At 41.8% G+C, this 24,590-nt stretch overlaps 1 protein-coding gene across 1 annotated transcript in view; it reads left to right on the top strand.

Moving 5' to 3' along the window:
• Positions 1 to 24,590, top strand: part of LOC128660490 (uncharacterized) — a gene marked incomplete in the record, with an annotated part of 570,712 nt that overhangs the window by 441,817 nt on the left and 104,305 nt on the right. The window contains 1 exon segment of the mRNA XM_053714367.1: positions 3,563 to 3,596. Within this exon segment, the coding sequence (XP_053570342.1) occupies positions 3,563 to 3,596 (34 nt within the window).

Here is a 24,590-nt window from a genome sequence, read left to right as displayed (position 1 = left end):
CAACTCATAGACTACTTAGCTTCTATGGAACGGGGCTACTATAACGCGACTGAGCGTATTAACAAATACTGGATGATCTGGAGTATGTGGCTCCTTAAACCTCTTTATGTACCTGCAGGTACTTAATAACCACTAAGGTCTATGGACTGGTTCCTTCCCCTTCCCCCTTGGATGTACCTTTACCCCTCCCCCTATTTCCCCTCCCTTCCCCACCCCCCTTTTTTTCTCTCCCCTTCTCCCCTTTCTTTTCTTCTTTCTCTCTTTTCACTTCTGTACTGTACTCATGTGATGTGCAGGCTACACAGATTCTGCTGGGAGTAATGTATCATTACCATACATCACACATTTGAACTGCAACATAGGGAATTCATATCCTTGCAATACTCAGCTACGGTATTGATTTATATTGCTTTGCATATGAGATGAAAATACCTCCTATGAGATCTTTTACGCTAAGTACAAAAGAAAGTAAGTTGTTTCATTGGTTACAATTGACTCTTATGTGAAAAGAAAAATAATTCATATGTTGGATATGTACAAAACTTGATTCTACTCTGTACACTTAAGTGAATTGATTTGTGTTATGTTATGTTTCTATTGTGTACTTTAAGCTATTCAATAAAGCTTTTTGAAAATTAAAAAAAAAAAAAAATGATGTATTAGTCCATGCAGATATTGGAAATGGTAAGGTGAGTTTTCTGAAGCCCATAGGACAAACTAGAACTGGCTGTTACCATTGTCTAAGTCGCAGTCACTGCAGCTCTATGATCAAGGGGGAACATTTTTACCACCCTATCAATGGGGCTAAATCTAAGATAAGGGAGTATTTAACCTGTAGATCTTCTTTTGTTATTTATATTATTAAATGCCCGTGTGCTTTGATCTAGATTGGCGAGACCTGTAGGGAAGTTAGGAAGAGGATAACAGAGCATAAATCCATTATTAGGAGAAAAGATAAATAAGCACCTCTCTCTTCTCACTTCCTCTCCATGGGTCATAATATTAGTCTGTTGAGGTTCCAGGTCATCGAACATGTGACTAAACCCAGGAGGGGAGGTGACAGAGAGATTCTAAAGAAAAGTGAGATGTTCTGGATATAGAAATGAAACTCCCTAACCCCAAAAGGGCTAAATAGAGATTTTAAATGGTATCTGTTTATGTAACTAACATTTGGAGATAATGTGCAGTATTTTTTTTTTCTTTTAATATAAACATATGAGTTTATGTTTTTATATATTTTATTTTGACTTTTAATAGTATGTAAGCACAGATTAAAAAATGTAAAAAAGAAATGGTGGTATTGCTAAATTGCTATATGAGCACTTGATGGCAATAGAACATAACCTGTGATTGATTAACCCCTTAACGACACATGTTGTACAGGGTACGTCATACACAAACTGGTCTTTAAAGACCAGCGACGTACCCTGTACGTCGTTAGGGGTTTAAAGCGTCTGGAAGCGATCCTGATTGCTTCCAGCTGCTTTCAAGGTATTGCCGTGATGCCTCAATATTGAGGCATCACTGCAATACCTTTTTTGGCACACCGATGCAGAGAGAGCCACTCTGAGGCCCTCTTTGCATTGGCCAGCAATGGTGCCGATCGTTGATGGGTGGGAGCCATTGCAGGGAGGCGGGTGGGCGGCCCATCGCTGGGGAACTTCCTTCCGGCCAGCAGTTATTGATGTCAGATGCGTGCAGGAGCGCGCGCGGGAGGTGTGGGATGCGCACGCCCGCGATCTAGCCATATAAAAAATTCAAGTGCTGAGAGAGGGTGGTGGGATCTGGGAGGGGGAGGGTATTGAGGGGGGCAGCTACACTACAGAAAAAGTGAATTTTTTAAAAAAAAAAAAATCAAATTTTATTGCAAAGTGGGTACTGGCAGACAGCTGCCAGTACCCAAAATGGTGGTGAATAGTGGGTGGAGGGTTAGAGAGCTCTTTGGGGGGTTTAGGGAGGTTGGAGGCTAAGGGGGGATCCTACATAGCAGAATATGATATTTTTTTTATTTTTTTTTATTAAGATTTTCTGCCAGTACTTAAGATGGCAGGACAATTGTGGGGCGGGGGAGGCAAGAGAGCTGTTTGGGTGGGATGTGTCAGGTGGGAGGCTGATCTCTACACTAAAGCTAAAATTAACCCTTCAAGCTCCCTACAAGCTACCTAATTAACCCCATCACTGCTGGGCCTAATACAAATGTGGTGCGCAGCGGCATTTAGCGGCCTTCTAATTACCAAAAAGTAATGCCACAGCCATAAATATCTGCTATTTCTGAACAAAGGGGATCCCAGAGAAGCATTTACAACCATTTGTGCCATAATTGCACAAGCTGTTTGTAAACAATTTCAGTGAGAAACCTAAAGTTTGTGAAAAAGTGAATGATTTATTTTTATTTGATCGCATTTGGCGGTGAAATGGTGGCATGAAATATACCAAAATGTGCCTAGATCAATACTTTGGGTTGTCTACTAAAAAAAATATATACATGTCAAGGGATATTCAGGGATTCCTGACAGATATCAGTGTTCCAATGTAACTATAGCTAATTTTGAAAATAAATGGTTTGGAAATAGCAAAGTGCTACTTGTATTTATTGCCCTATAACTTGCAAAAAAAAGCAAAGAACATGTAAACATTGGGTATTTCTAAACTCAGGTCAAAATTTAGAGACTATTTAGCATGGGTGTTTTTTGGTGGTTGTAGATGTGCAACAGATTTTGGGGGTCAAAGTTAGAAAAAGTGTGGGTTTTTCATTATGGTAAATTATAAGATATAATAAAAAATAATGGTATCTTTAGAAAGTCCATTTAATGGTCAAGAAAATCGGTATATAATATGTGTGGGTATAGTAAATAAGTAAGAGGAAAATTACAGCTAAACACAAACACCGCAGAAATGTAAAAAATAGCCCTGGTCCTTAAGGGAAAGAAATTGAAAAATGGCCTTGTCCTTAAGGTGTTAATGTTACAAGTGCAGGTATGAAAGAGACAAACCTGTGTGTAATAAGATGACATGACTAAGTACCTATTGCAGGTTTGAAACGTTTTTTTGTATCTATGGATCTAGTGAAAGAATAAAGGTCTTTTTATAAATATTGGAGGCTGGAAATTAAATGAATTTTGGCTGTCATGTGATGCAAGGGACTGGCAAATGAAAAAGTTCAAAGTAAGAGTTATTGCATCATACTTTTATTATGCATTTATTGATTATGTAATTCTACTGTTTTTTAAAGGTCATTTAAGATCTAAGATGTTTTTGTTCATCTGACTGTTAATATTTGCTTTTTGTTCATTGCCTTGTTATTAAAGTTGTAATTGTGGGTCCTGCTAGAAGTTCCGCGGTTACAACTTGATTGTAATTCAAATATTCCTTCTGATGGAATTTAATACACTGCGGCACAATATGATATTTATATAAATATGGTGGTGTCAAAGGTTGGGGGGGGGGGGTATATTTTTAAGAAACAAATAAAATATACATATTTTTTTATTTGCTTTTACTTTATTGTATTTGTTGTATGGGTACAAAATACTTGTAAATATTTTCTTCTCCTTTTATATAGTTCCTTGGAAACCAAAAGGTGGTGCCAGTATTGTGTAAGTTTATTTATTTCAACATATTGCTTTTAAATAACCATATAATTATTTATCCTTTCATATTATGGTAAGTGTCTGTGAATCAGTACATGTATTTCCTGTACTACCAGTCTCAAAGGCAGAACTTTTATTCATAAATGGAAAGAGATCACAGCTGCATTCATTACTTTTTGGAAATAAGAACCTGGCCACCAGGAGGAAGCAAAGACACCCCAGCCAAATGCTTAAATACTCCTCCCTCTCCCCTCATCCCCCAGTCATTCTTTGCCTTTCGTCCCAGGAGGTTGGCAGAGAAGTGTCAGAAGTTTGTTTTGTCTCTTATTGAGGGTAGTACTCTTCAACATTGGACGGGAGTTTTAAGTAATCCTGTCAGACTCTGTGAAACCCTGGATGAAAGTTGGAGTCCGGAGATGCAGGTAGAGTCTTTCTGAGAAACCATCCCGACTCATTAACAGCTCCACAAGCAATCAGCGTTGTCTAACTTTGCTTGGCTGTCTGCTTTCTTCTCTCAAGTCCATGGCGGAGGCGCTGCTACTATTCGTCACACATGAAGGGCCGTGTTCCTGTTCCATGGCGTAGATTCCGGTAAAATCGTTTCATGTTACTTCATCTTATTTGTTTCCTGTAAGGTACTATCCTGCTGGACTTATTAAGTATACAAAATATGTCCTCAGTGAGGCTCTTTTGGTTCTTGGAATCGATGGTTAATATCTCCCGAGGGGGATTATAGAACAGGGGTTTTTTATCATGTTTTTTATGTGATTTAGTCTGCTTATGTGTAGTGTTAACTGGGCTCTTGGCTTAGAACATAGGGGCCATTGGAAGTGGGGCGACCTTATGGTTGGGCGTGCTTTTTTTGGGACTGTACGGTTCACCTTGTGACTGGACGTGTTTACGTTCTGGTCTTCCATTTCGCATTCCTGACCATGTGGTGACTGAAAAATTTGATTCGGGTCTACTAGTGTCTGGTTCTAGGAGGTGGTGAGTGCCCCAGCCATTGTGGGTGTCAGGTGCCGTTTAGCTTTTTCTTTAGTTCATATTATTATATTCTCTATCCAGTTATGGAGGAGTCTGATGCAGAGACTGTTCAAATTTCAGATTCAGATTCTTCGACTTGTGAAGAATGCGAATTGGCCCCGTTGACACAGGTCAATCAGTTATGTTCGATATGCCGTATTAGTGCACCTTGTTCCTCCGGCTCAGGGAATCAAGAGTCCGCTGAGCCATCCGCCCCAGGGGGTTCTGTCCTCCGAGAGGCGAGTTCCCTACCGCTCCCTACTACTACACATGTGGGTAACACAGATTATGTTTATCCCTCCTTACAGGGCAGCTTGTTCCCCCCGGAGGTTGCAGCTCGTTTTCGCTTTCACATATTTTTGGTGATTATGCTTCTGCAAAGCCCAAACATTTATTTGCGTTTGTGCTCGTGCCCTATTGTCCCTGGTCTCCCGGCCTTGGGTGAGCCTATACAGTTCCCTGTGGGTGTAGCTGTTCCTGAGTGTTGTGCCTTTCGTTACAGAATAGCGCTCCTTCACGTTTTACTCAGACACGTTTTTGAGTTATTAGAGGATCCTATCCTTAACGGATACGGGAATTCGCAGTATTCTGCTTTGAATGGTTCACCTCATTAGAAATGTGGGGATGGCATAATCTCCTGATTGTCAGTTGTGAGATCCTTCCCAGTTTTTGTTGGAAGATCAGGGTTCTGTTTGGCTGGTCCTGTGGGTATGCCTCTTTCTTCTTAGGCGTTTGTCTACGGGCTGCCTTATATTTTCTTTTATCCGGTTAGGATGACTTTTATTTTGATTATATCTCTGGGATCGATTCTCGCTGTTTACTTCTGCAGAAGTTGTTAGGGGACATGTTAGTCCTATGTTTTGTCTGTTATTTTCTTCCCCTATGAGGGAGGATTTAGGCAGCTTGACAGTTATGGCCCTGTTGCAGGCTGGTCCTGCTTGAGTTCAGATCCCTGTCTCTTGGCCTGTTCAGACACGTGGCGCCTGTTCTGCCTGGCTGGTCCGGTTGAGGCACCGAGTGCTTGCTTTACTATTTGTATGTCTTGATTTTATTTTACAAGTTTCAGCTAAGCATTCTAACGAGGACTCGTGGGTCCGTGAGGCTGGAAGGATTCTTTCAGTTCTTATTGAGCCTTCAAGTTGGTTGACTGGGTCAGCGGCGTTCCGCTGCGTCACTCTTTTTGCTTCCGATTCTCTCGGGACCTAGAGTATTCTTCCTTACGTGGGAGGATTGAGGGTTTAGCGCCTCATTGCCGCTGGTTAAGGCGGTTTGGCATTTCGGAAAGGCTCTAGGAATTGTCCTGGTGGACGTGTTCCTTCCGTGGTTCTCTTATCAGTGAGACCTTTGGACTTCCCCATGGGGGTTAGGTCTCCTTATGGGGCCCTGGGTTTCCCTTCAGGAGAGGATTGCTCTGTTCTTTGAGACCCTTTGGATTTGTCCGTTTCTCCATGTTTGTTGGGTCTCCTTTGGGAACCTGAATTCCCTTCAACAGAGTTCTTTTGGACTCTGCTTAGAATTTTTTTCGGATCTGGGGATACTCCGCATCCTTGGTACTCCTCTGTCTCATATGGTGAGGTGGAGACTAGCTTTTGATCGAGTTACCTTGTCCTCGTGGTATTCCCTTGCTTTGGACGTCTATGGGTTCTAGTGTTTTGGTTCGATATGCCTTAGCTTCTTTGGAGCGTTAGACTTCGGCATGGGGTGGTCTCTTCTTTGGGATCGGGACTTGGGAGGTGTTCTCGTTCTCTGGGTTTACCTGAATATTACATTGATATCTCCCTGTTTTCTAGGTCAGATGGGTGTTTCAATTTCCTGGGATATTGTTTGTGTTAAAAAATTTGGGGCTCGAACCTGTCATCACCCTGGTTCCTCCGGTTGCTGAGGCTTTTGCTCAGCGGTTTCCCTTGTGGATCTCATTGCGGGTTGTTACCGGTCTTTTCGGGATCTATGGCGGGTTCGGGGTTCTCCTGTTTCGGGAATTTGGGCTTATGACCTTTTGGTCTGGCTAGTAGATCTGGTCACGATTGGCCAGATTTCCTGAGTGCACTACTCTTGGGTTTGCCTATGCTTAATGAACAGTTTCACTTGGACGGTTTACTGAAGTAACCTGATGACTTTGCGGTTCTGCAGGTGAAGGGTTATAGGGTACCTGCTGCAGCTCATGCACCCTTCTGTGCTCTAAGTTTTGAGGGGATTCCTTCCAGGTTCATCTGCATTGGAGAGTGCTCTCTTATTCAGCCTGTGGCCTTGTGCCTCATGGGCGAGTGCTCTGTCTCTAATGGCCCCCTTTCTCTTGGGGGGGGGGGGCTTGTTCTCCTGTGGAGGCTTTGTTTAGGTCTTTTCCTAGATTCAGGGGATGGAACAGAGGGTTTAACCTATTTAGAGAGAGGCATGCTCTCTTGGTTTGTTCTGTTCTGTCTGGAGTCTTGCTGAGTCCACGTCGAGTTGGGCCTTTGCTAGACACTTCTGGGTCTTCAGCCTTGTCGACTATCTTTATGGAGTTTTGGGGGGGTTCCCGAGCTCTGTGGAATGGCTGACACCTTTTTTTCCCCCGCTCCTTTGTGAGCGGGTGTCGGGGTTCTTTTGTTTTCCTGTTTTTGGACCTACTGACGCTTGGGCTGGCCCAGCTGGGAGTAGGTCCTGAGATTGTTGTTCCTCGGGGGTGTAATGGGACCTAGTTGAGGTTATATACTACTCCCCTTTTGGGACCTACTGTATGTGTTGGTCTGGCAGCTGGAATTACCTAGAGGGTGCCTCTGTCTTGGAGTTTTTACAATCCGTTATCTTGTTTAGCCACATTTTACTTCTTAGTAAAGTATTCTCTCTCTGGGTCGTCCTGATGACGACTGCGTGTTCTTGACTCGGGTGTTTACCTCGTCTGGGTCTGCTACACGTATTTGTGTTGAATACTTCAGTATTCTAAGTGCTGACGACTTGAGGATAAGTTTTCAGTTGTCGTTTCGGTGCTTACACTCGATTGAGAGTTAAATCGCTGTTCGGATGCCCGGTCCTAGACCTTGTGTTATGTTGGTCTGGGTGTTGCCTCTCCTTATTTGTTTTGTCCCATTTGGGTCTTTCTGAGCTGGGCTCGTTCTAGGGGTCTTCCTTTATGGAATTTTGTGGTGTCCTTTCGATTTCCTTTGATTTTGTCTTGCCCTGTCCCTTGGGCTGGTGTTCCCTTCGCTAGTAAGGGGTGTGTGGTTGGGGGCCGACCGCTGGGTGATGGTGTCTCCTGGAGGACTGTTGGCTCAGTTGAGTCTGATTTTGCGGTCTCTAGCTAGGCTTCCGGACTATCTGCTGGTCAATGTCCTTGGGGCCTTTTCCTTTCAATTTTCTCGGCTTCGGACGAAGCAGGTTTTTGTTGGGTAGTGATTTCAAGCCTGGTGCCCTCAGAATGGGCCGCCTATTGTACCCTCCTGTCTTGGCATTCAGTGTCCTTTATAGCTTGGGTATTGTTTTCCCAAAAGTAATGAATGCAGGTGTGGACTCTCTCCATTTATGAAGAAAAACATAAATTATGCTTACCTGATAATTTTCTTTTCTTCAGATGGAAAGAGTCCACAGCTCCCCACCCATATTTTTTTATGTGCATCATCTGTATTTTTATTCTTCTGGAACATTTTCACCCTGATATTTCTTCTACTGTTCCTTGTTCCTCGGCAGAACGACTGGGGGATGAGGGGAGTGGGAGGAGTATTTAAGCCTTTGGCTGGGGTGTCTTTGCCTCCTCCTGGTGGCCAGGTTCTTATTTCCCAAAAGTAATGAATGCAGCTGTGGACTCTTTCCATCTGAAGGAAAAAAAAATATCAGGTAAGAATAATTTATGTTTTTGTTCACTTTCTGCGATGAAATTGTTTTAGTGAAAGCATTTCTGAAGGTCATTTTTAAATAAAATTATAGTTTAAATCAGGTAGTTACACAAAATCACCTGTTCAACTGCAATGTGTTGATTAACTGGAGTGTAAAGCAATTTTTTTTTTTTTAAGTTTTATAATCTATAGCTGCAGTTGAAAATTGCATTGCAAATTAGCTGCAGACCAAAAAAAAAGTAAACAGAAAAAATTGTTTCATTTTCTCTTGGTTTAACATCACAAGGTAGAAAGTCACAGCTTTGCAGACCAGGAAAGGCTGGGTGGCGTGGTTGAAAAAATCCCTCAACAATAAATGCAATGCTGCTTTGCAGCGCTACTCTATATTAGACTGTTCTTTTCAAACAACACTCTGCTCTGGATGCACCGTGTTAAGGAAAACCTACACAGTGCAGCCAAGTGCACAGCTCTGTTTGAAGAGAACAATCTAATATTGAGCGGGGCTGTAAAGTGAAAGCACTAACTGTTCCTGCATGTGTCCTAACATGCTGCATTTTCTGCAATATTTGAGATCACAGCACGTTCTGCCTTGGGGCTACCAGTAAGAAGGAAAAAAGACCCCTACATTGCAAAGCTTTAGTACACCCCATTTTCTAGCGTTCCTCATCTATGTTTTGCCTTCAGCATGGTGTAGGTGAAACTCTGAAGTACTACTTCTCCAAGTTGATTAATAGAGGTCCTCTAACCAACCTCAGACCCATTTCCCCTTCATAGTGCCACCTGGACAGATGGGGTCAACAAAGGAGTTCAGCTGGGAAGAGATAAATATTCTCCCAGTGTGGAGATGTCACAGTGTGCCAGACTCATCCCAGATGGACTACTATTACCTAGATCATATAAACTATATTTGCACCTCAATGGATGGACCTTCTACTCAATGCATTCTTCAGCTCCATGGCAAACTGGTTATTTCCTTAAAATCTACACATTTTTGCCTGACTATTTTATTACACGCTAATTTTAGGTACTTTAGCAAGTCTTAAGGCACTCTGACAAAAATGAGTGCCGACTCTTTAAGGTATTAGTAGTTCTGACACAGCATGCACAGCCTTACTCACTGTCGCACAAGCTGCAAGCTCACTTGTAAGGCCTTTCTTTCCTAAGATATGGTGAGTCCACGGAATCATCAATTACTAGTGCAAATATCACTCCTGGCCAGCAGGAGGAGGCAAAGAGCACCACAATAAAGCTGCTATATATGTCACTTCCCTTACCCATAACCTCCGGTCATTCTCTTTGCCTGTGGTGCAAGGAGGAGGTGAAGTTTTGGTGTCTGATCTACAATCAAGATTTTTTTTTATTAAAGCAGAGTAGGTTTGCTCTGATCTTTGTAAAGGGTCTAGCCTTAGCCCATGTCAGTCTCTTCAGTAGGGCAATGATGGCTTTTAAGCAATTGGGAACTTGTGGGGTACAATCCTCACTGCGTTTTCCCAAAACATGTTGCTGCCCTATTTAGATAGCCTGAGTAAGTTTAATCAGTCTTTCTGTATTTCCACAGGTCCATGTGAGGGATGGCATCCTCTCAAACCAGGTGAGCTGTCCTGCTGCCGGACAGATAAATATTGAGGTAAGTGCCAGTTTTATTTTTCTATGTAGCAGGGAAAAATTTGGCACTTATTCAGCTGAAACGCTGCAGGGACGTTTTTTTATTATTCGTCTCAGGGTGCAGGTTTTTATGGCAGTTTTTGCAGGCACTGTTAGTGTGAGGAGTTATTAATTTTATTGATGGCTCAGTGAGGATCCGTTTTTAGTAACAGATTGTGTACTTTTTTAGGGGGTTTTATTGTTTGTTCGTAAGCCTGTTTTTCAAGAAAATGCTTTTAAAAAAAAAATAATTTTAAAAAAATGGCTTTTTTGTCAGCTGTAGGACCGCCCCTTTTAGGGAGGTTCTGATTCTGTAATGTCAGAGGGTTTTTTTGTCACTTTTATTTCACTTCCTGTAAGAGTGAGGTGCCCATATTTCAGATGGCTCTGCTGTTTAGAAGGCTTCTTGCTGTTTTTGCTTCTCTGGAAATCCGGATTGTAAACGGGATTGTTTTTTCCTCTGTTTGCTGCGGGTTGCAGGACAGGTAGGGCACCTCAGTAATTCTGCTTAGGTGTAGAGTGTTGCCTGGGGTATGTTTTCTTGATTTGGTAAATTTAAAGGGAACATTTATTTAAGAATGATTTTTTTTGGTTCTGTATTATATCCTTTGTTAAAAGTTAAAATAATAATAATAATTTGCTTCTTTTTGTATTATGAATCCCGAGGCTGTGCAGGATGTTACATGTAGCTTATGTTTTGATGCCCAGGTGGAACCCCCAGTACCTTTTTGTTCATGTATTTAAAGAACTTTAGCTTATAGAAATAGACTTTTTGACCCTGAGCCATCATTAGCTAAGGCGGATGCAATTGAGGAGCCTCTGCAGCTTTCTCCTCAAGCGTCCCAATCCTATTCATCAGCACATGCAGTGCCCTGCGTTTCCTCTCATGGTTCATCTGGAGTTATTTTGTAAGATATTGCTGCCCAGGTATTTGAGGCGGTATCTGAGTCGCTGTCTGCTTTTTCCCATGTTTCAGGGAAAACGCAAAAGGACATTTAAAGAAGCAGTAAGGTTTCTGATCCTGAAGTGGCTAATCAAAGTATTTCCTTTCAGAAGTCTGAGGATGAAGATTCTTCGGGTGCATCTAAAGGTGAAATTTCGGATTCAGGCGGTATAATTCCTTCTTCTGATGCTGAAGTTGTGTGGAAGGCTTGCTCAACTAAGAATTGGTTTAAACATTTATTTTTTCTGTACCTCTGATTTCAGAAATGTTATTAAATGTACAGATTGGTTTGAACTTTGTCTCCAAGGATGTTGCTGTTAAGGCACTTCCACAGCTTTCTCCTTTAATGTCCCAAGATTATATGGCGTCACATGCAGTGCCCTGTGGTTCCTCTTAATCTCCTGGAGGAGTGTATTTGCTTACAGAAGTTGCAAGCTCAGGTATCTTCTGCGGTATCTGTGGCTTGGTTTGTTTTCCTTTGCTTCAGGGAAAAGGCAAGAGGACATTTTAAGTCTCATATAAGAGGGTTTCTGCTCCACATGCTGCTACGCAGGTTTATCTTCTTCCAAGTTAGTGAGAAGGATTCGCCGGTAGTTTCTGAGACTGAAATCTCAGATCTGGACAGTATAATTCCTTCATCTGTTACTGAAGTGGTATCCTTCAGTTGTTTGCTTCAAAGCCTCTTATGTTGTCAGGAGGTCTTAGCTGACTGGATGACACCGATCTCTATCGTTGTCTTTCCTTCTGAGTTTTGTGAACTTTATCAGTTCTATATTTTTCTTTCCTCTCTGGAAGCGTTCGAGACGTGCTGTGAGATGTTAACAGGATTGTTATAGAGAATCTGGGGATATTTCTCCCTGTCTCACGTCCTTTTTAGGATTTCCTGTTGCTTTCTCTCTTGAAATGCACAGTGTTTTTAGTAGAAGGGAACTTTCTACTTTTAATCAGAGAACTTAGATCTCTGCAAAGATAATCTAGTTTTGTTTCTGACATAGGTAAGAAGCTGGAGGTTAAAATTGTTCATTTAGAGCAATGTCTTGTCTTATTAGACTTGCTGTACTAGCCGCCGGGCATTGTGGCTGAAATCTATGGTCAGCTGAGAAGCCTACCTGTAGTTTAGTGGTACAGCCTAGGCTTTATAGTTCTGCAGTTGCAGATTCAATTCTTTCCGTTTTCTCCAAATACACGCTTCTGGTGTCTCCTTTTAAGGATGAGACTTTGTTTGGGTCATGCCTTTTCGAGTCCTATCTAAGTTTTCCTCCCAGGGGCAGATTTCTCTTTCTAGAGTATCTGCATTCCAAGTAGGATGAGAGGCATTCCTTGAACTGGATTCAGGGTCTTCATCTCCAGGAGTGACAGTTCCAGTCCCAGTTTGGGAACGGGATATAGGTATTTACCTCATATATTTCAGATTCTGTCCTTCAAAGTAGTATCCTTTCTCCTTTGGTTCTAGTGGGCCTGTTCATAACGAACTTAGACCTGAGAGATTTATTGTTTCCTTAATCAGAATCTTCTCTAGTTTTCTTAGTTTGCGCCATCCTAGTCAGACCTTTAGGTCTTGGGATATTGCAAGTGTGCTTTTCTGGACAATATATAGTTCAGGTATCATCCTGACTTCGAGCTAACTCTCTTTTAAGAGATCTTGTCCAATCTTCTTTTCCGGGGTTGGGAAATAAATCTGGAGAAGTGTTCCCTTGTTCTATCCACAAGGGTAATTTATTTGGGACTACCGCCACAATACCCTGAATGCACCCAATTTCGTTTGATCTCAGAAGTTATGCAGGGTCAGGTCTGGTCAGTACCAGGTGCGGTATGCTTGGACCTTATTTGATTCTTTATCTAGGAGATGTCTTTCAGATGTCAGAAATTCAAGGATGTATTCCTTTTCCCCACTCTGCAGTCTTCTGTCCGGCCAACAGTAAGCTCTAGTGGCCGGTGGATAGCTTAGCCATCTTGCAACCAAGAGGTTGGGAGTTTGGATTTAGCTGCAGTTGATATTTCTTTTCCTTCTGTGACCCTGTGTATGGAGGGAATTGGTCTCATGGTATTCCATGGACATCATTCCTTTTGCTATTTTCCATGACATGGAGAACTTTTGGATCTGTCTTAAAGGATAGATTTTGATCAGATGACAAGAGACTTTCTTCTGTAGTATTTTTTGGGAGTATCTATCTCCTGACGCATGCTTCTGGAGATTCTCCTTGTTGATGTGACCACGGATGCCAACCTGCTGGGCTGGTAAGCTGTCTGGGTCTTGTTTAAGGATTATGGACTCGGAAGTGTCTGCTCTCCTCTTTAAACATCTTGGAGTTGAGAGCAATTCGCAATGCTCTGATGACTTGACCTCAGTCGTCCCTAGCTTTGTTCCAGTCGGACAATATCACCTCAAGAGTTTATATCAACCATTAAGGAGGATCTAGGGATTCCTTAGCCGTGTAGGAGGTGACTTGGATTGTTCAGTGGGAGATAGCTCACATTTGCTTTCGGTCATCCACTTTCTAGGGGTGGACAATTGGGAGTCGGACTTCTAAACAGACTGATAATTCATCCCGGAGAGTGAGCATTTCCATCCGGATGTGTTCTCTAGGTAGACCCTCACATGGGGGGTTTCTGTGGGCGTTTCGACAGAACTCCAAGTTTCAAAGGTACGATTTATGGTCATGTGATCCGAAGACCGTCCTGATAGATGTTCTGACGTTTTTCTTGGTTTTCAGTCTTGCATACCTTTTTCCTTTGTTCTCTTTCCACGAGTCATTACTCGTATTTTCAGGTGAGAGCGGCAGCGATTTTATTAGCCCCTGCGTGGCCTCGCAGGATCTGGTATGCAGACCTAGTGGAAATGTCGTCTCTCCACCTTGGAGACTACCTCTGAGGAAGGACTTCTGATTATTGGTCTTTTCCTTCATCTAAATCTCTGAAGCTGACTGCTTGAAGATTGGACGCTTAGTTTTGTCTAAGCGGGGGGTTTTCTGAATTTTTTATCCTTTCTCCAGGGTGGTGTGGAGAAGGGTTTGTCAGTCAGTACCCTGAAGGGTCAGTTTTCTGCATTGTCTTTTTTGCTACATAAGCATCTGGTGGACTTGCCAGATGTGCAATCTTTTTGTCAAGCACTGTTCTACATCAGGCCTGTGTTTAAGTTGGTTGCTCCCCTTAGGGTTTTACCCTTGTTCTTTTTGCAGTAGGCTCTGTTTGAGCCTTTACTTTCCATAGATATTAACTTGTTATCTTGGAAGGTTTTGTTTCTCATTGCTATATTTTCTCCTTGGAGGGTCTCGGAGCTCTCAGATTTGCAGTGTGATTCGACTTATCTTTCATGCAGTTAAGGCGGTTATTCGTTCTAGTTAGGTTTTCTTCCTAAGTGGTTTTGGATAGATATATTAATCAGAAAATTGTTGTTCCTTCTATGTGTCTTTATCTTTCTTCTCATAAGGAACGTTTGTTGCACAACTTTGATGTTGTGCGTGCTTTTATTTTCTATCTACAGGCGACTAAGGATTGTCGCCAGTTTGTTGTTTGTTTCTCTGGGAAACATAAAGTTCAGAGAGCTTCAGCCACTTCTATTTCTCTTTGGTTGAGTAGTATAATTCGTTTGGTTTATGAGAATGCTGGACAGCCGCCTCCTGATAGAATTTCAGCTCATTTCACTAGGGCTGTCCCTTCTTCTTGGGCTTTCAAGAAGGAAAGTTTCTGTAGAACAGATTTGCAAGGCTGCAACTTGGTCCTCTCTGCATACTTTTTCCAAATTTTCCAAATTAGATTTTTTTGTCTTTGCCGAGTCCTCTAGCTTGGGTTTTGGTTCCCACTAGTAATTGATGATTCCGTGGACTCACCATATCTTAGGAAAGAAAACATAATTTATGCTTACCTGATAAATTTATTTCCGGATATGGTGAGTCCACGTCCCATCCTTTATTTTAAGACGGTTATTTTTTAACTAAAACCTCAGGCACCTCTACACCTTTGTGTTATCTTCTTTTTCCATTTTCCCTTCGGCTGAATGACTGGAGGTTATGGGTAAGGGAAGTGACATATATAGCAGCTTTGCTGTGGTGCTCTTTGCCTCCTCCTGCTTGCCAGGAGTGATATTCCCACTAGTAATTGATGATTCCGTGGATTCATCATATCCGGAAATAAATAAATGTATCAGGTAAGCATAAATTATGTTTTGTTTTTTTCACTTTTATGCCCAAGTATCCCTAGGGCAGAAAAGGGGTTAAGCTTTTACATGAAAGCTTGTGTTTTGAATTACATTTTGGGAAATGTATTCTCCTTCCTCTTGGAGTGGTGGCCATCTTTACTACTGTAAACTTGCTGCTTGGCAGTTTTGGAGGTGGCGAGAACATTCTCTTATATTTTTGAGCATTTACTGTAAATTTTATATTAAATGCTTGACAGTTGAATTTGCTCTGTGTAATTTTAGACTTAATTAAAAATGGTTCACTAACTATGTGCTAGTGTCTGGCTCATTTTTTTTTTCATTCCTCCAGAGGTTTAATCACACTAAATTGATATTGTGTAATACTTGCTTTCTCCGATTATTTTTGTTTTACTTTGGAGCAATTTAGAACAGCTCAGGTCTCTGGGGTGAGGGCAGATGTAACGATTACATAATCCCCTAGTGTCTATGCTTACTTTACAAAGCTGCGTCTGTGTGTGCCCTATCTCAGTTATTTGATATTTTTGCTAAGCATATTATTAATCGTAGACAAGGGGTGTCAGCATTACCCTTTGCTCAGTCTGGTGAGGGGACTGCTACCTAAAAGCCTAGCCCCTCCAGGTTCTGTTCCTTGCTATCTCCTAAATTCAAGGAATATTTACATTCCTCACAAGCTATTCTCCCCTGGGTCACCTATGTTCAATGACTTGAGTGGGTGAGAATGTGGCTGTTATTTAGGGTTGGAGCAAAAACCTGCATTATTAATTTACTTAAACACCTTGGAAGGTTAATGAACCCAGCAAATCTCCTGAAGTATTACTAAATTGCTGGCTAGATTCTTTAAAGGGACAGTATACACCAATTTTCATTTAACTGCATGTAATACACTACTATAAAGAATAATATGCACAGATAAAAAATCCAGTATAAAACGGTTTAAAAACTTACTTAGAAGATCCCAGTTTAGCACTTATAAAGGTTAGCCGGGACACCCACTAAAAGTGGTTCTATAGCAAATAATCGCCCCCCCCCCCCCCTTTCTCTGCATATGAAAAGACTCTTTACGCAAACAGGAGCAAGCTGAAGTAGGTATACATCAGTATTCTCCTAAAACTTTGGGGCTTGGTTAGGAGTCTGAAAATCAGAGCAATGTTATTTAAAAATAAGCAAAACTATACTTTTTTTTTTTAAAAAAAAAAAAGCTGTATAGGCTATATACGAATGGATCATCTAAAAATATTTATGCAAAGAAAAATCTAGTGTATAATGTCCCTTTAAGTCTGTTACTAGACAGCCTTTTACCTTCCTTATGCCTGAATCAGTATCTGAACTAGCGTTTGAGTAAAACACATTATGTTTACCCTTTGTTTTTTCTGCCAAGATAAAAGCTAGGTTTCCTCTTCCCAGATGGACTACTATTCCCTTCAATGGACTTGAAGCTTGAAGGATTTCATAGGCATTCCTTTCAGCTTGTGGACTATTTATTGTTTTTACTCTATACCAGCTTGGCCTGAATGGTGGCAGCCATGTGTGTTTTTTTTTTTTTTGTTTGTTTTTTGTGCAATGACATTTCTGAGGTTGCATCAGGAGAAGGATCCTTGAAGATATAGGATCAAGTGAAGCTAATTAAGGTTGCTGAAAACTTTAGTTCTGAGGCAGCAGTTAAAATGGTTCACATTGTGGTGGGACATTTTTGCCCTTTTTGACATTCCACATCTAAAAAAGCCTCTTCTACTTAAAGTTAAAGTACATTTTGAACCTCAGCAAAACATCTATGTAATATTTATCATTAATATATAAGCATCGCTATGTTTTTTTTATTGATTTTTGCAAAATTGATGTTATATTTTATATATTTTTTCCCCTACCGTGTTAGTCTTGCTCCGCCCACCCTCCTCTTCCTGTATTTTTAGGACTTTACATATAGAGTGGTCCCACCTGCTCTATACGTAGCTGAAATGCTCGTTCACGATAACGCAACACATTGCGCATGCGATCAGTGCTACAATGCGCATGCGATTTTGTTATCACACCTTCAATGCGCATGCGCCAAATGATTTGGAAACATGGTACTGAATGAATAGCAATTATGTATTCATTCAGTACTATGCGATTTGAGAATCTGAAGTTGTGAGATCCTTGAGCCTATATCAAAAACCCATAAACAATTTTAATTGTAAGTAAGATCGCTACTAGTATGCTGTTCAATATTGTTATGGAGCGGCAGTGACAACAGCTGACTTTTTCGGCAAACAGACAAAAAGCTGTGCGCATGCGCAGATTGGGCATGCGCGTCCGACTGAATTGCGTATAGAACTGATTTTGCGCATGCGCAATAGATTAGACATTATGATGACGTAGCTTCACAGCCGCCGAAAGTCAGTTGGATATAATAAAAACGTGACAAGGAAGTAAGATGTATTGGGATGTGGGGAGATTTAAACATCAGAAAAATATCAGTTTGTATGGGACGAAAATGATAGTTAGACATAGATTAAAGAAAAACGAGGAATTAAACTCATTATTTTTAAAGAACGGATATAACTGTGCTAAGCTGACCACCTAACTTTACCATCACTTTAAACTTCTGGATCTTTATATACTTTATGAAAACCCAGCTCCTCTTGGTCTAGGACCAAAAAGTCCACTTCCAAATTTTAAGATGTGTACCCCTTTTAGGATTCTCTATCCGTGGGTGGCATATTGCAACTTTTTCAGTGAGCTCCATTTATGACTCCTGGGTTTTAGAACTGTAATCACAAGGATACCAGGCCTCCCTCAGAGAGATTTCACCTGTCTCATATGTTGCAGGACCTGATTAAGATTCAAGCTTTAAAGGCACACTAAAGTCAAAATAAAACTTTTATGAATCAGAGCATGACATTGTAAGCAACTTTTCAACATACTTCTATTACTTGTTCTCATTCTTTTTAAATGCACATTTTTTGAGGCACCATCTCCTACTGAGCATGTGCCAGAGTTCACAGTCTATACGTATATGAGTCTGTAATTGGCTAATGGCTTTCATATGATACAGTGAGCATCTTTATCAGACTAAGTGTTATTGTATTGTCTTTTTATTGTGCATTTGTACATTTTACAATTCTAATGTATTTAATGTTCCTTTCATCTTTTTATGTGCTGGATATAGAAGAGAACGTAGTGATTTCTCCAGTTCCCTTGAGTGAGGGTTTTTACTCAAGCTTGGTATTTAGGGCCTTACCGAGTCTCCTTATCAGGACAATATTCTGACTTAGACTCCCTCCTTTCAGAAGGCAATTGAGCACACACAAACCTTACTGTGTCTGCTTCACAGACATGGTTGATCTGTAAATGTGCTAGAGAGCACTCGGCTTCTGATGGAAAAGTGAAAGTTTAATTCAGCTTATGTGAGGCTGCAGCACACTCTCTTTCTGTGTCCCAGTGTATGGAAGTAGTGGGGTTGATGGTTGCCACCTCAAACATGGTCCCCTTCTCCAGATTTCATCTTAGGCCTCTGCAACATTCTCTTCTCTGTGAATGAAACGGAGATCAAAAGGACTAGTCTTAGGTTATTTCCTTGGATCAGTCTCAAAAATTGTGGTAGACTCACCCCTCCATTGTTTAGGTTTTCTTTTTCCCAACAACCAAGCAGGAATGTAATCTCGACAGATGCCAACCTTCTAGATTTTGGGCCTGTCTGGGTGTATCTGAGGGCTCAAGGAGTTTGGCCTCTTTAGAAGTTGAGGTTACCAGTCAACATTCTGGAAATCCGAGCAATCTTCGAGGCTGTTTAAAGTCTCCACCTTGGAGTCTTAATTTGGTACTGAGGGTTCTTCATGACTTTCCTTTTGATTCTATGCATAGTTTAGATTTCATGTTAATGGCAAGAGTCCATGAGCTAGTGACGTATGGGATATACATTCCTACCAGGAGGGTGCAAAGTTTCCCAAACCTCAAAATGCCTATAAACACACCTCCCACCACACACATACTTCAGTTTTTACAAACTTTGCCTCCTATAGAGGTGGTGAAGTAAGTTTGTGCTTGATTTTTATGATTTATTCTATGATAAGCGCTTCTAAGCATTCTGAAAGCCCAATTTCTCACAGAGTACAGTGTTTGTCAGAGGGATGTGAAGAGAGTATTGCATGTTGATTTTTATTGTTTCACTCATAGGAAATCTTTTCAAGGGTTCTCTGTTATCGGTCGTAGGGATTCATCTCCTACCTCCCTTTTCAGATCGACGATATACTCTTATACCATTACCTCTGCTGATAGTTTTAGTACTGGTTTGGCTGTCTGCGATATGTGGATGGGTGTCTTCGGTAAGTATGTATCATTATTTAAGACACTCTCAGCTATGTTTGGCGCTTTATGTATTAATTAATATAAAGTTTTAAATATATGTATTTGCTTATATTTGCCATGAGTCAGGTCTATATATATTTCCCTTTGCAGTCTAACAGTTTTAGTATGAGAATAATGTTTCAGGAAGTTATTTTCTTACCTGGGGTTTAGTCTTTTTTTCCAGTTATGACTTGTTTTTCCTTAAATTTCGCGGGCAAGTCTAGTCTCGCAAGGCTGCAAAATGCTGTTACTTATTGCGTCAAATTTGCGTCTATAGTGTTGCAAGTTTCGTCATTTCCTGCATCTTTGACGTTAGGTTGTTTGGCGCAAAGTCACGCTTGTTATGATGCGAGTTGCGTTATTTCCGGATGTTGATTGGCGTCAAAAATTATTCACTTTGCGTCATACTTGGCACCATATATTTTTTTGATTATATTACCCCACTTCCTTTGTGCTCCCTGCTCTCTTTATGTTTTAGAGGACTATGCTGTTTGCTTTTCTGCTTATTTAGCATATGCATTTTTTCCCATTCCTGAAACTGCTATATGAGGAAATTGGATATTTTGTTTAAATGTTATTTTTTTTTTTACATTTTGCAAGATGTCACAGTCTGATCCTGTGTCAGAAGCTACTGTAGGAACCATGCTGCCTGAGCACAGTTCTAGCAAAGCTAAGTGTATCTGTTGTTGTAAACTAACAGAGATTATATCTCCGGCTATATTATGTAACGGTTGTCATGATAAGCTTTTGCATGCTGATAATGTTTCTATTAGTACTAGTACAGCGTCTGTTGTTCCCTCAACATCTAATGTACATGATACCCCTGTTGATATGAAAATTTTTATTGCTGATGCAATACAAAAGGCTATGTCTGCTATTCCACCTTCTAATAAACGTAAAAGGTATTTTAAAACTTCTCATAAAACTGATGAAATTTGTGATGACCGACAACATATTGAAATATCCTCCTCTGAAGAGGATCTCTCTGGTTCAGAAGATCCTACTACAGACATTGAAGTTGATAAATCTTATATTTTTAAGATTGAATATGTTCGGTCTTTGTTGAAAGAAGTATTAGTTACTTTGGGTATTGAGGAGTTTGATACTCTTGATAACAAATCTAGTAAGCCTTTAAATTCTGTTTTTAAACCTCCTGTGATTACTCCTGAGGTTTTTCCAGATGTCGTTTCTGATGTGATTGCTAAGGAATGGTCTAAGCCTGGTGCTTCTTTTAATCCTTCTTCTAGGTTTAAGAAGTTATATCCTTTACCAGTGGCTAATTTGGAGTTTTGGGTAAAAGTCCATAAGGTTGGTGGGGCTATGTCTGCTCTTGCCAAGCGTACTACTATTCCTATGGAAGATAGTACTTCTTTTAAGGATTCCTTACGGAAAGCTTATATATATTCTGGCTATATTCTCAGGCCTGCCATTTCAATGGCTGATGCTGCGGCTGCATAAACTTTTTGGTTGGATAGCTTAGGAAATCAGGAAACAGATTCTGATGTTTCTAGCATTGTTAGTTTGCTTCAACATACTAATCATTTTTTACATCTAAAGGGGAGGAGACTTCCCTCATCCCCCAGTTATACTTTGCCTTTCGTCACAGAAGGACGGCAGAGAAGCTCCAAAGATTGGAGTAGTCTCTTATGGAGGGTAGTACTCTTCGCATTGGGACTGGAGTTTTAAGTAGTCCTGTCAGCCTCTCGGTGAGAGCCTGGATGAAAGTTAGAGTCCGGAGATGCAAGGATAGTCTTTCTGCAAAGCCATCCCGACTCATATTAACAGCTCCACAAGCAATCAGCGTTGACAAGTTTCGCTGCCTGCATTTTACACTCAAGTCCATGTCAGGAGCGAGGCTACTAACCTGTCACACTTGAAGGGCCGTGTTCCTGTTCTACTGCGTAGATTCTGGTAAGATCGTTTAATTTTTTTATTACATAACGATAACACGGAAGACAGGGTCACAGTGTGACGCATCTTATCTTTAAAGAATCACAGGTTAATATTCCTGGAAAGGGGATTATTGAACAGGGGGTGTTTATACATGATATTGTTTATTGTGTCATTGCTGTGTTATGTGCGAGATGAGGCTCTGGCAATGTGTGGAACTTTCAGGTGACTTACGGGAGTATTGTGCGGCCCTTTTTTTGGCATGTTTTCTCCTTAGGCAGGGTCGGTCCTGCCAGGAATTCCATGTGACCGGGTGTTGCTATCTGGTGTGGCTATCTCTTGCTCTGTTGATCAGCGGCCCAGGAGGCAAAGGTTTCTGTAGTCCGGTTCTTAGGAGGTGGTGAGTGCCCCGGCCATTGGAGGTTATAAAGGTGCCTATTTATTAAGTGAATCTAGTCTGTAATAACAGCGCAAGCTATGGAGGACACTGACATGTGCAAGCTATGGAGGACTCTGACGTGTGACATCAAAATCTCGATTCTCTGAGGCTGACTGCGTGGAGATTGAACACCTAGTCTTGGCCAAGAGAGGCTTTTCTGACAGTGTGATTGATACTCTAATTCAGGCAAGGAATCCAGTCACTCGTCGCATCTACTATAAGGTGTGGAGGACTTGTCCTGTTGTGAGAAGCATGGGTATCCTTGGCATAAGGTGTAGGTATCCAGGATTCTGTCCTTTCTCCAAGAGGGTTTGGAGAAGGTTCTTGCCGCCAGTTCCTTAAAGGGACATATTTCGGCATTATCAGTCTTCTTGCATAGGAGACTCGCTGAGCTTCCTGACATCCAATCTTTTGTTCAGGCTCTGTCTAGAATCAGACCTGTCTTTAGACAGTCTACTCCCCCATGGAGCTTAAACTTGGTCCTTAAGGTATTGCAAAAGGTTCCGTTTGAGCCTATGCACTTCATTGACATTAAGATTCTGTCCTGGAAGGTTTTTTTCCTGTTGGCCATTGCAACGGTACGCAGAGTATCTTAACTGGCTGCCTTGCAATGTGAACATCCTTATCTGGTTTTTCATGTGGATAAGGCTATGCTTCGTACTGGTTTGGGGTTTCTTCCCAAGATGGTGTCTAATCGTAACATCAATCAGGAAATAGTTGCTCCTTCTTTATGTCCTAGCCCTTTTTCTTCTAAGGACAGGTTACTTCATAACCTGGATGTGGTTCATGCCTTAAAGTTCTATCTTCAGGCTACAAAGGATTTCAGACAGTCTATATCTCTTTCTCCAACATAGGTGTGTCCGGTCCACGGCGTCATCCTTACTTGTGGGATATTCTCTTCCCCAACAGGAAATGGCAAAGAGCCCAGCAAAGCTGGTCACATGATCCCTCCTAGGCTCCGCCTTCCCCAGTCATTCTCTTTGCCGTTGTACAGGCAACATCTCCACGGAGATGGCTTAGAGTTTTTTGGAATTCAAGGGGCTTCCCCCAAGGGGGAGGTTCCACAGGTCTCAATTGTCTTCAGACCACATAAAAAAACAGGCATTCTTACATTGTGTAGAAGACCTGTTAAAAATGGGAGTGATTCATCCTGTTCCATTAGGAGAACAAGGGATGGGGTTCTACTCCAATCTGTTCGTAGTTCCCAAAAAAGAGGGAACATTCAGACCAATCTTAGATCTCAAGATCCTAAACAAGTTTCTCAAGGTTCCATCGTTCAAAATGGAAACCATTCAAACAATTCTTCCTTCCATCCAGGAAGGTCAATTCATGACCACGGTGGATTTAAAGGATGCGTATCTACATATTCCTATCCACAAGGAACATCATCGGTTCCTAAGGTTCGCATTTCTGGACAAGCATTACCAGTTTGTGGCACTTCCGTTCGGATTAGCCACTGCTCCAAGAATTTTCACAAAGGTACTAGGGTCCCTTCTAGCGGTGCTAAGACCAAGGGGCATTGCAGTAGTACCTTACTTGGACGACATACTGATTCAAGCGTCGTCCCTTCCACAAGCAAAGGCTCACACGGACATTGTCCTGGCCTTTCTCAGATCTCATGGGTGGAAAGTGAACGTAGAAAAAAGTTCTCTATCTCCGTCAACAAGGGTTCCCTTCTTGGGAACAATAATAGACTCCTTAGAAATGAGGATTTTTCTGACAGAGGCCAGAAAATCAAAACTTCTAAACTCTTGTCAAATACTTCATTCTGTTCCTCTTCCTTCCATAGCGCAGTGCATGGAAGTAATAGGTTTGATGGTAGCGGCAATGGACATAGTTCCTTTTGCGCGAATTCATCTAAGACCATTACAACTGTGCATGCTCAGTCAGTGTAATGGGGACTATACAGACTTGTCTCCGACGATACAAGTAGATCAGAGGACCAGAGATTCACTCCGTTGGTGGCTGTCCCTGGACAACCTGTCACAGGGGATGAGCTTCCGCAGACCAGAGTGGGTCATTGTCACGACCGACGCCAGTCTGGTGGGCTGGGGCGCGGTCTGGGGACCCCTGAAAGCTCAGGGTCTTTGGTCTCGGGAAGAATCTCTTCTCCCGATAAATATTCTGGAACTGAGAGCGATATTCAATGCTCTCAAGGCTTGGCCTCAGCTTGCAAAGGCCAAGTTCATACGGTTTCAATCAGACAACATGACGACTGTTGCGTACATCAACCATCAGGGGGGAACAAGGAGTTCCCTGGCGATGGAAGAAGTGACCAAAATCATTCAATGGGCGGAGACTCACTCCTGCCACTTGTCTGCAATCCACATCCCAGGAGTGGAAAATTGGGAAGCGGATTTTCTGAGTCGTCAGACATTTCATCCGGGGGAGTGGGAACTCCATCCGGAAATCTTTGCCCAAATTACTCAATTGTGGGGCATTCCAGACATGGATCTGATGGCCTCTCGTCAGAACTTCAAGGTTCCTTGCTACGGGTCCAGATCCAGGGATCCCAAGGCGACTCTAGTAGATGCACTAGTAGCACCTTGGACCTTCAAACTAGCTTATGTATTCCCGCCGTTTCCTCTCATCCCCAGGCTGGTAGCCAGGATCAATCAGGAGAGGGCATCGGTGATCTTGATAGCTCCTGCGTGGCCACGCAGGACTTGGTATGCAGACCTGGTGAATATGTCATCGGCTCCACCATGGAAGCTACCTTTGAGACGAGACCTTCTTGTTCAAGGTCCGTTCGAACATCCGAATCTGG

This window comes from Bombina bombina, chromosome 5, assembly GCF_027579735.1.
Source record: "Bombina bombina isolate aBomBom1 chromosome 5, aBomBom1.pri, whole genome shotgun sequence".
Classification (NCBI taxonomy): domain Eukaryota; kingdom Metazoa; phylum Chordata; class Amphibia; order Anura; family Bombinatoridae; genus Bombina; species Bombina bombina.
The sequence above is the reverse complement of the archived record's forward strand: the minus strand, read 5'-3'. Positions and strand labels throughout refer to the sequence as shown.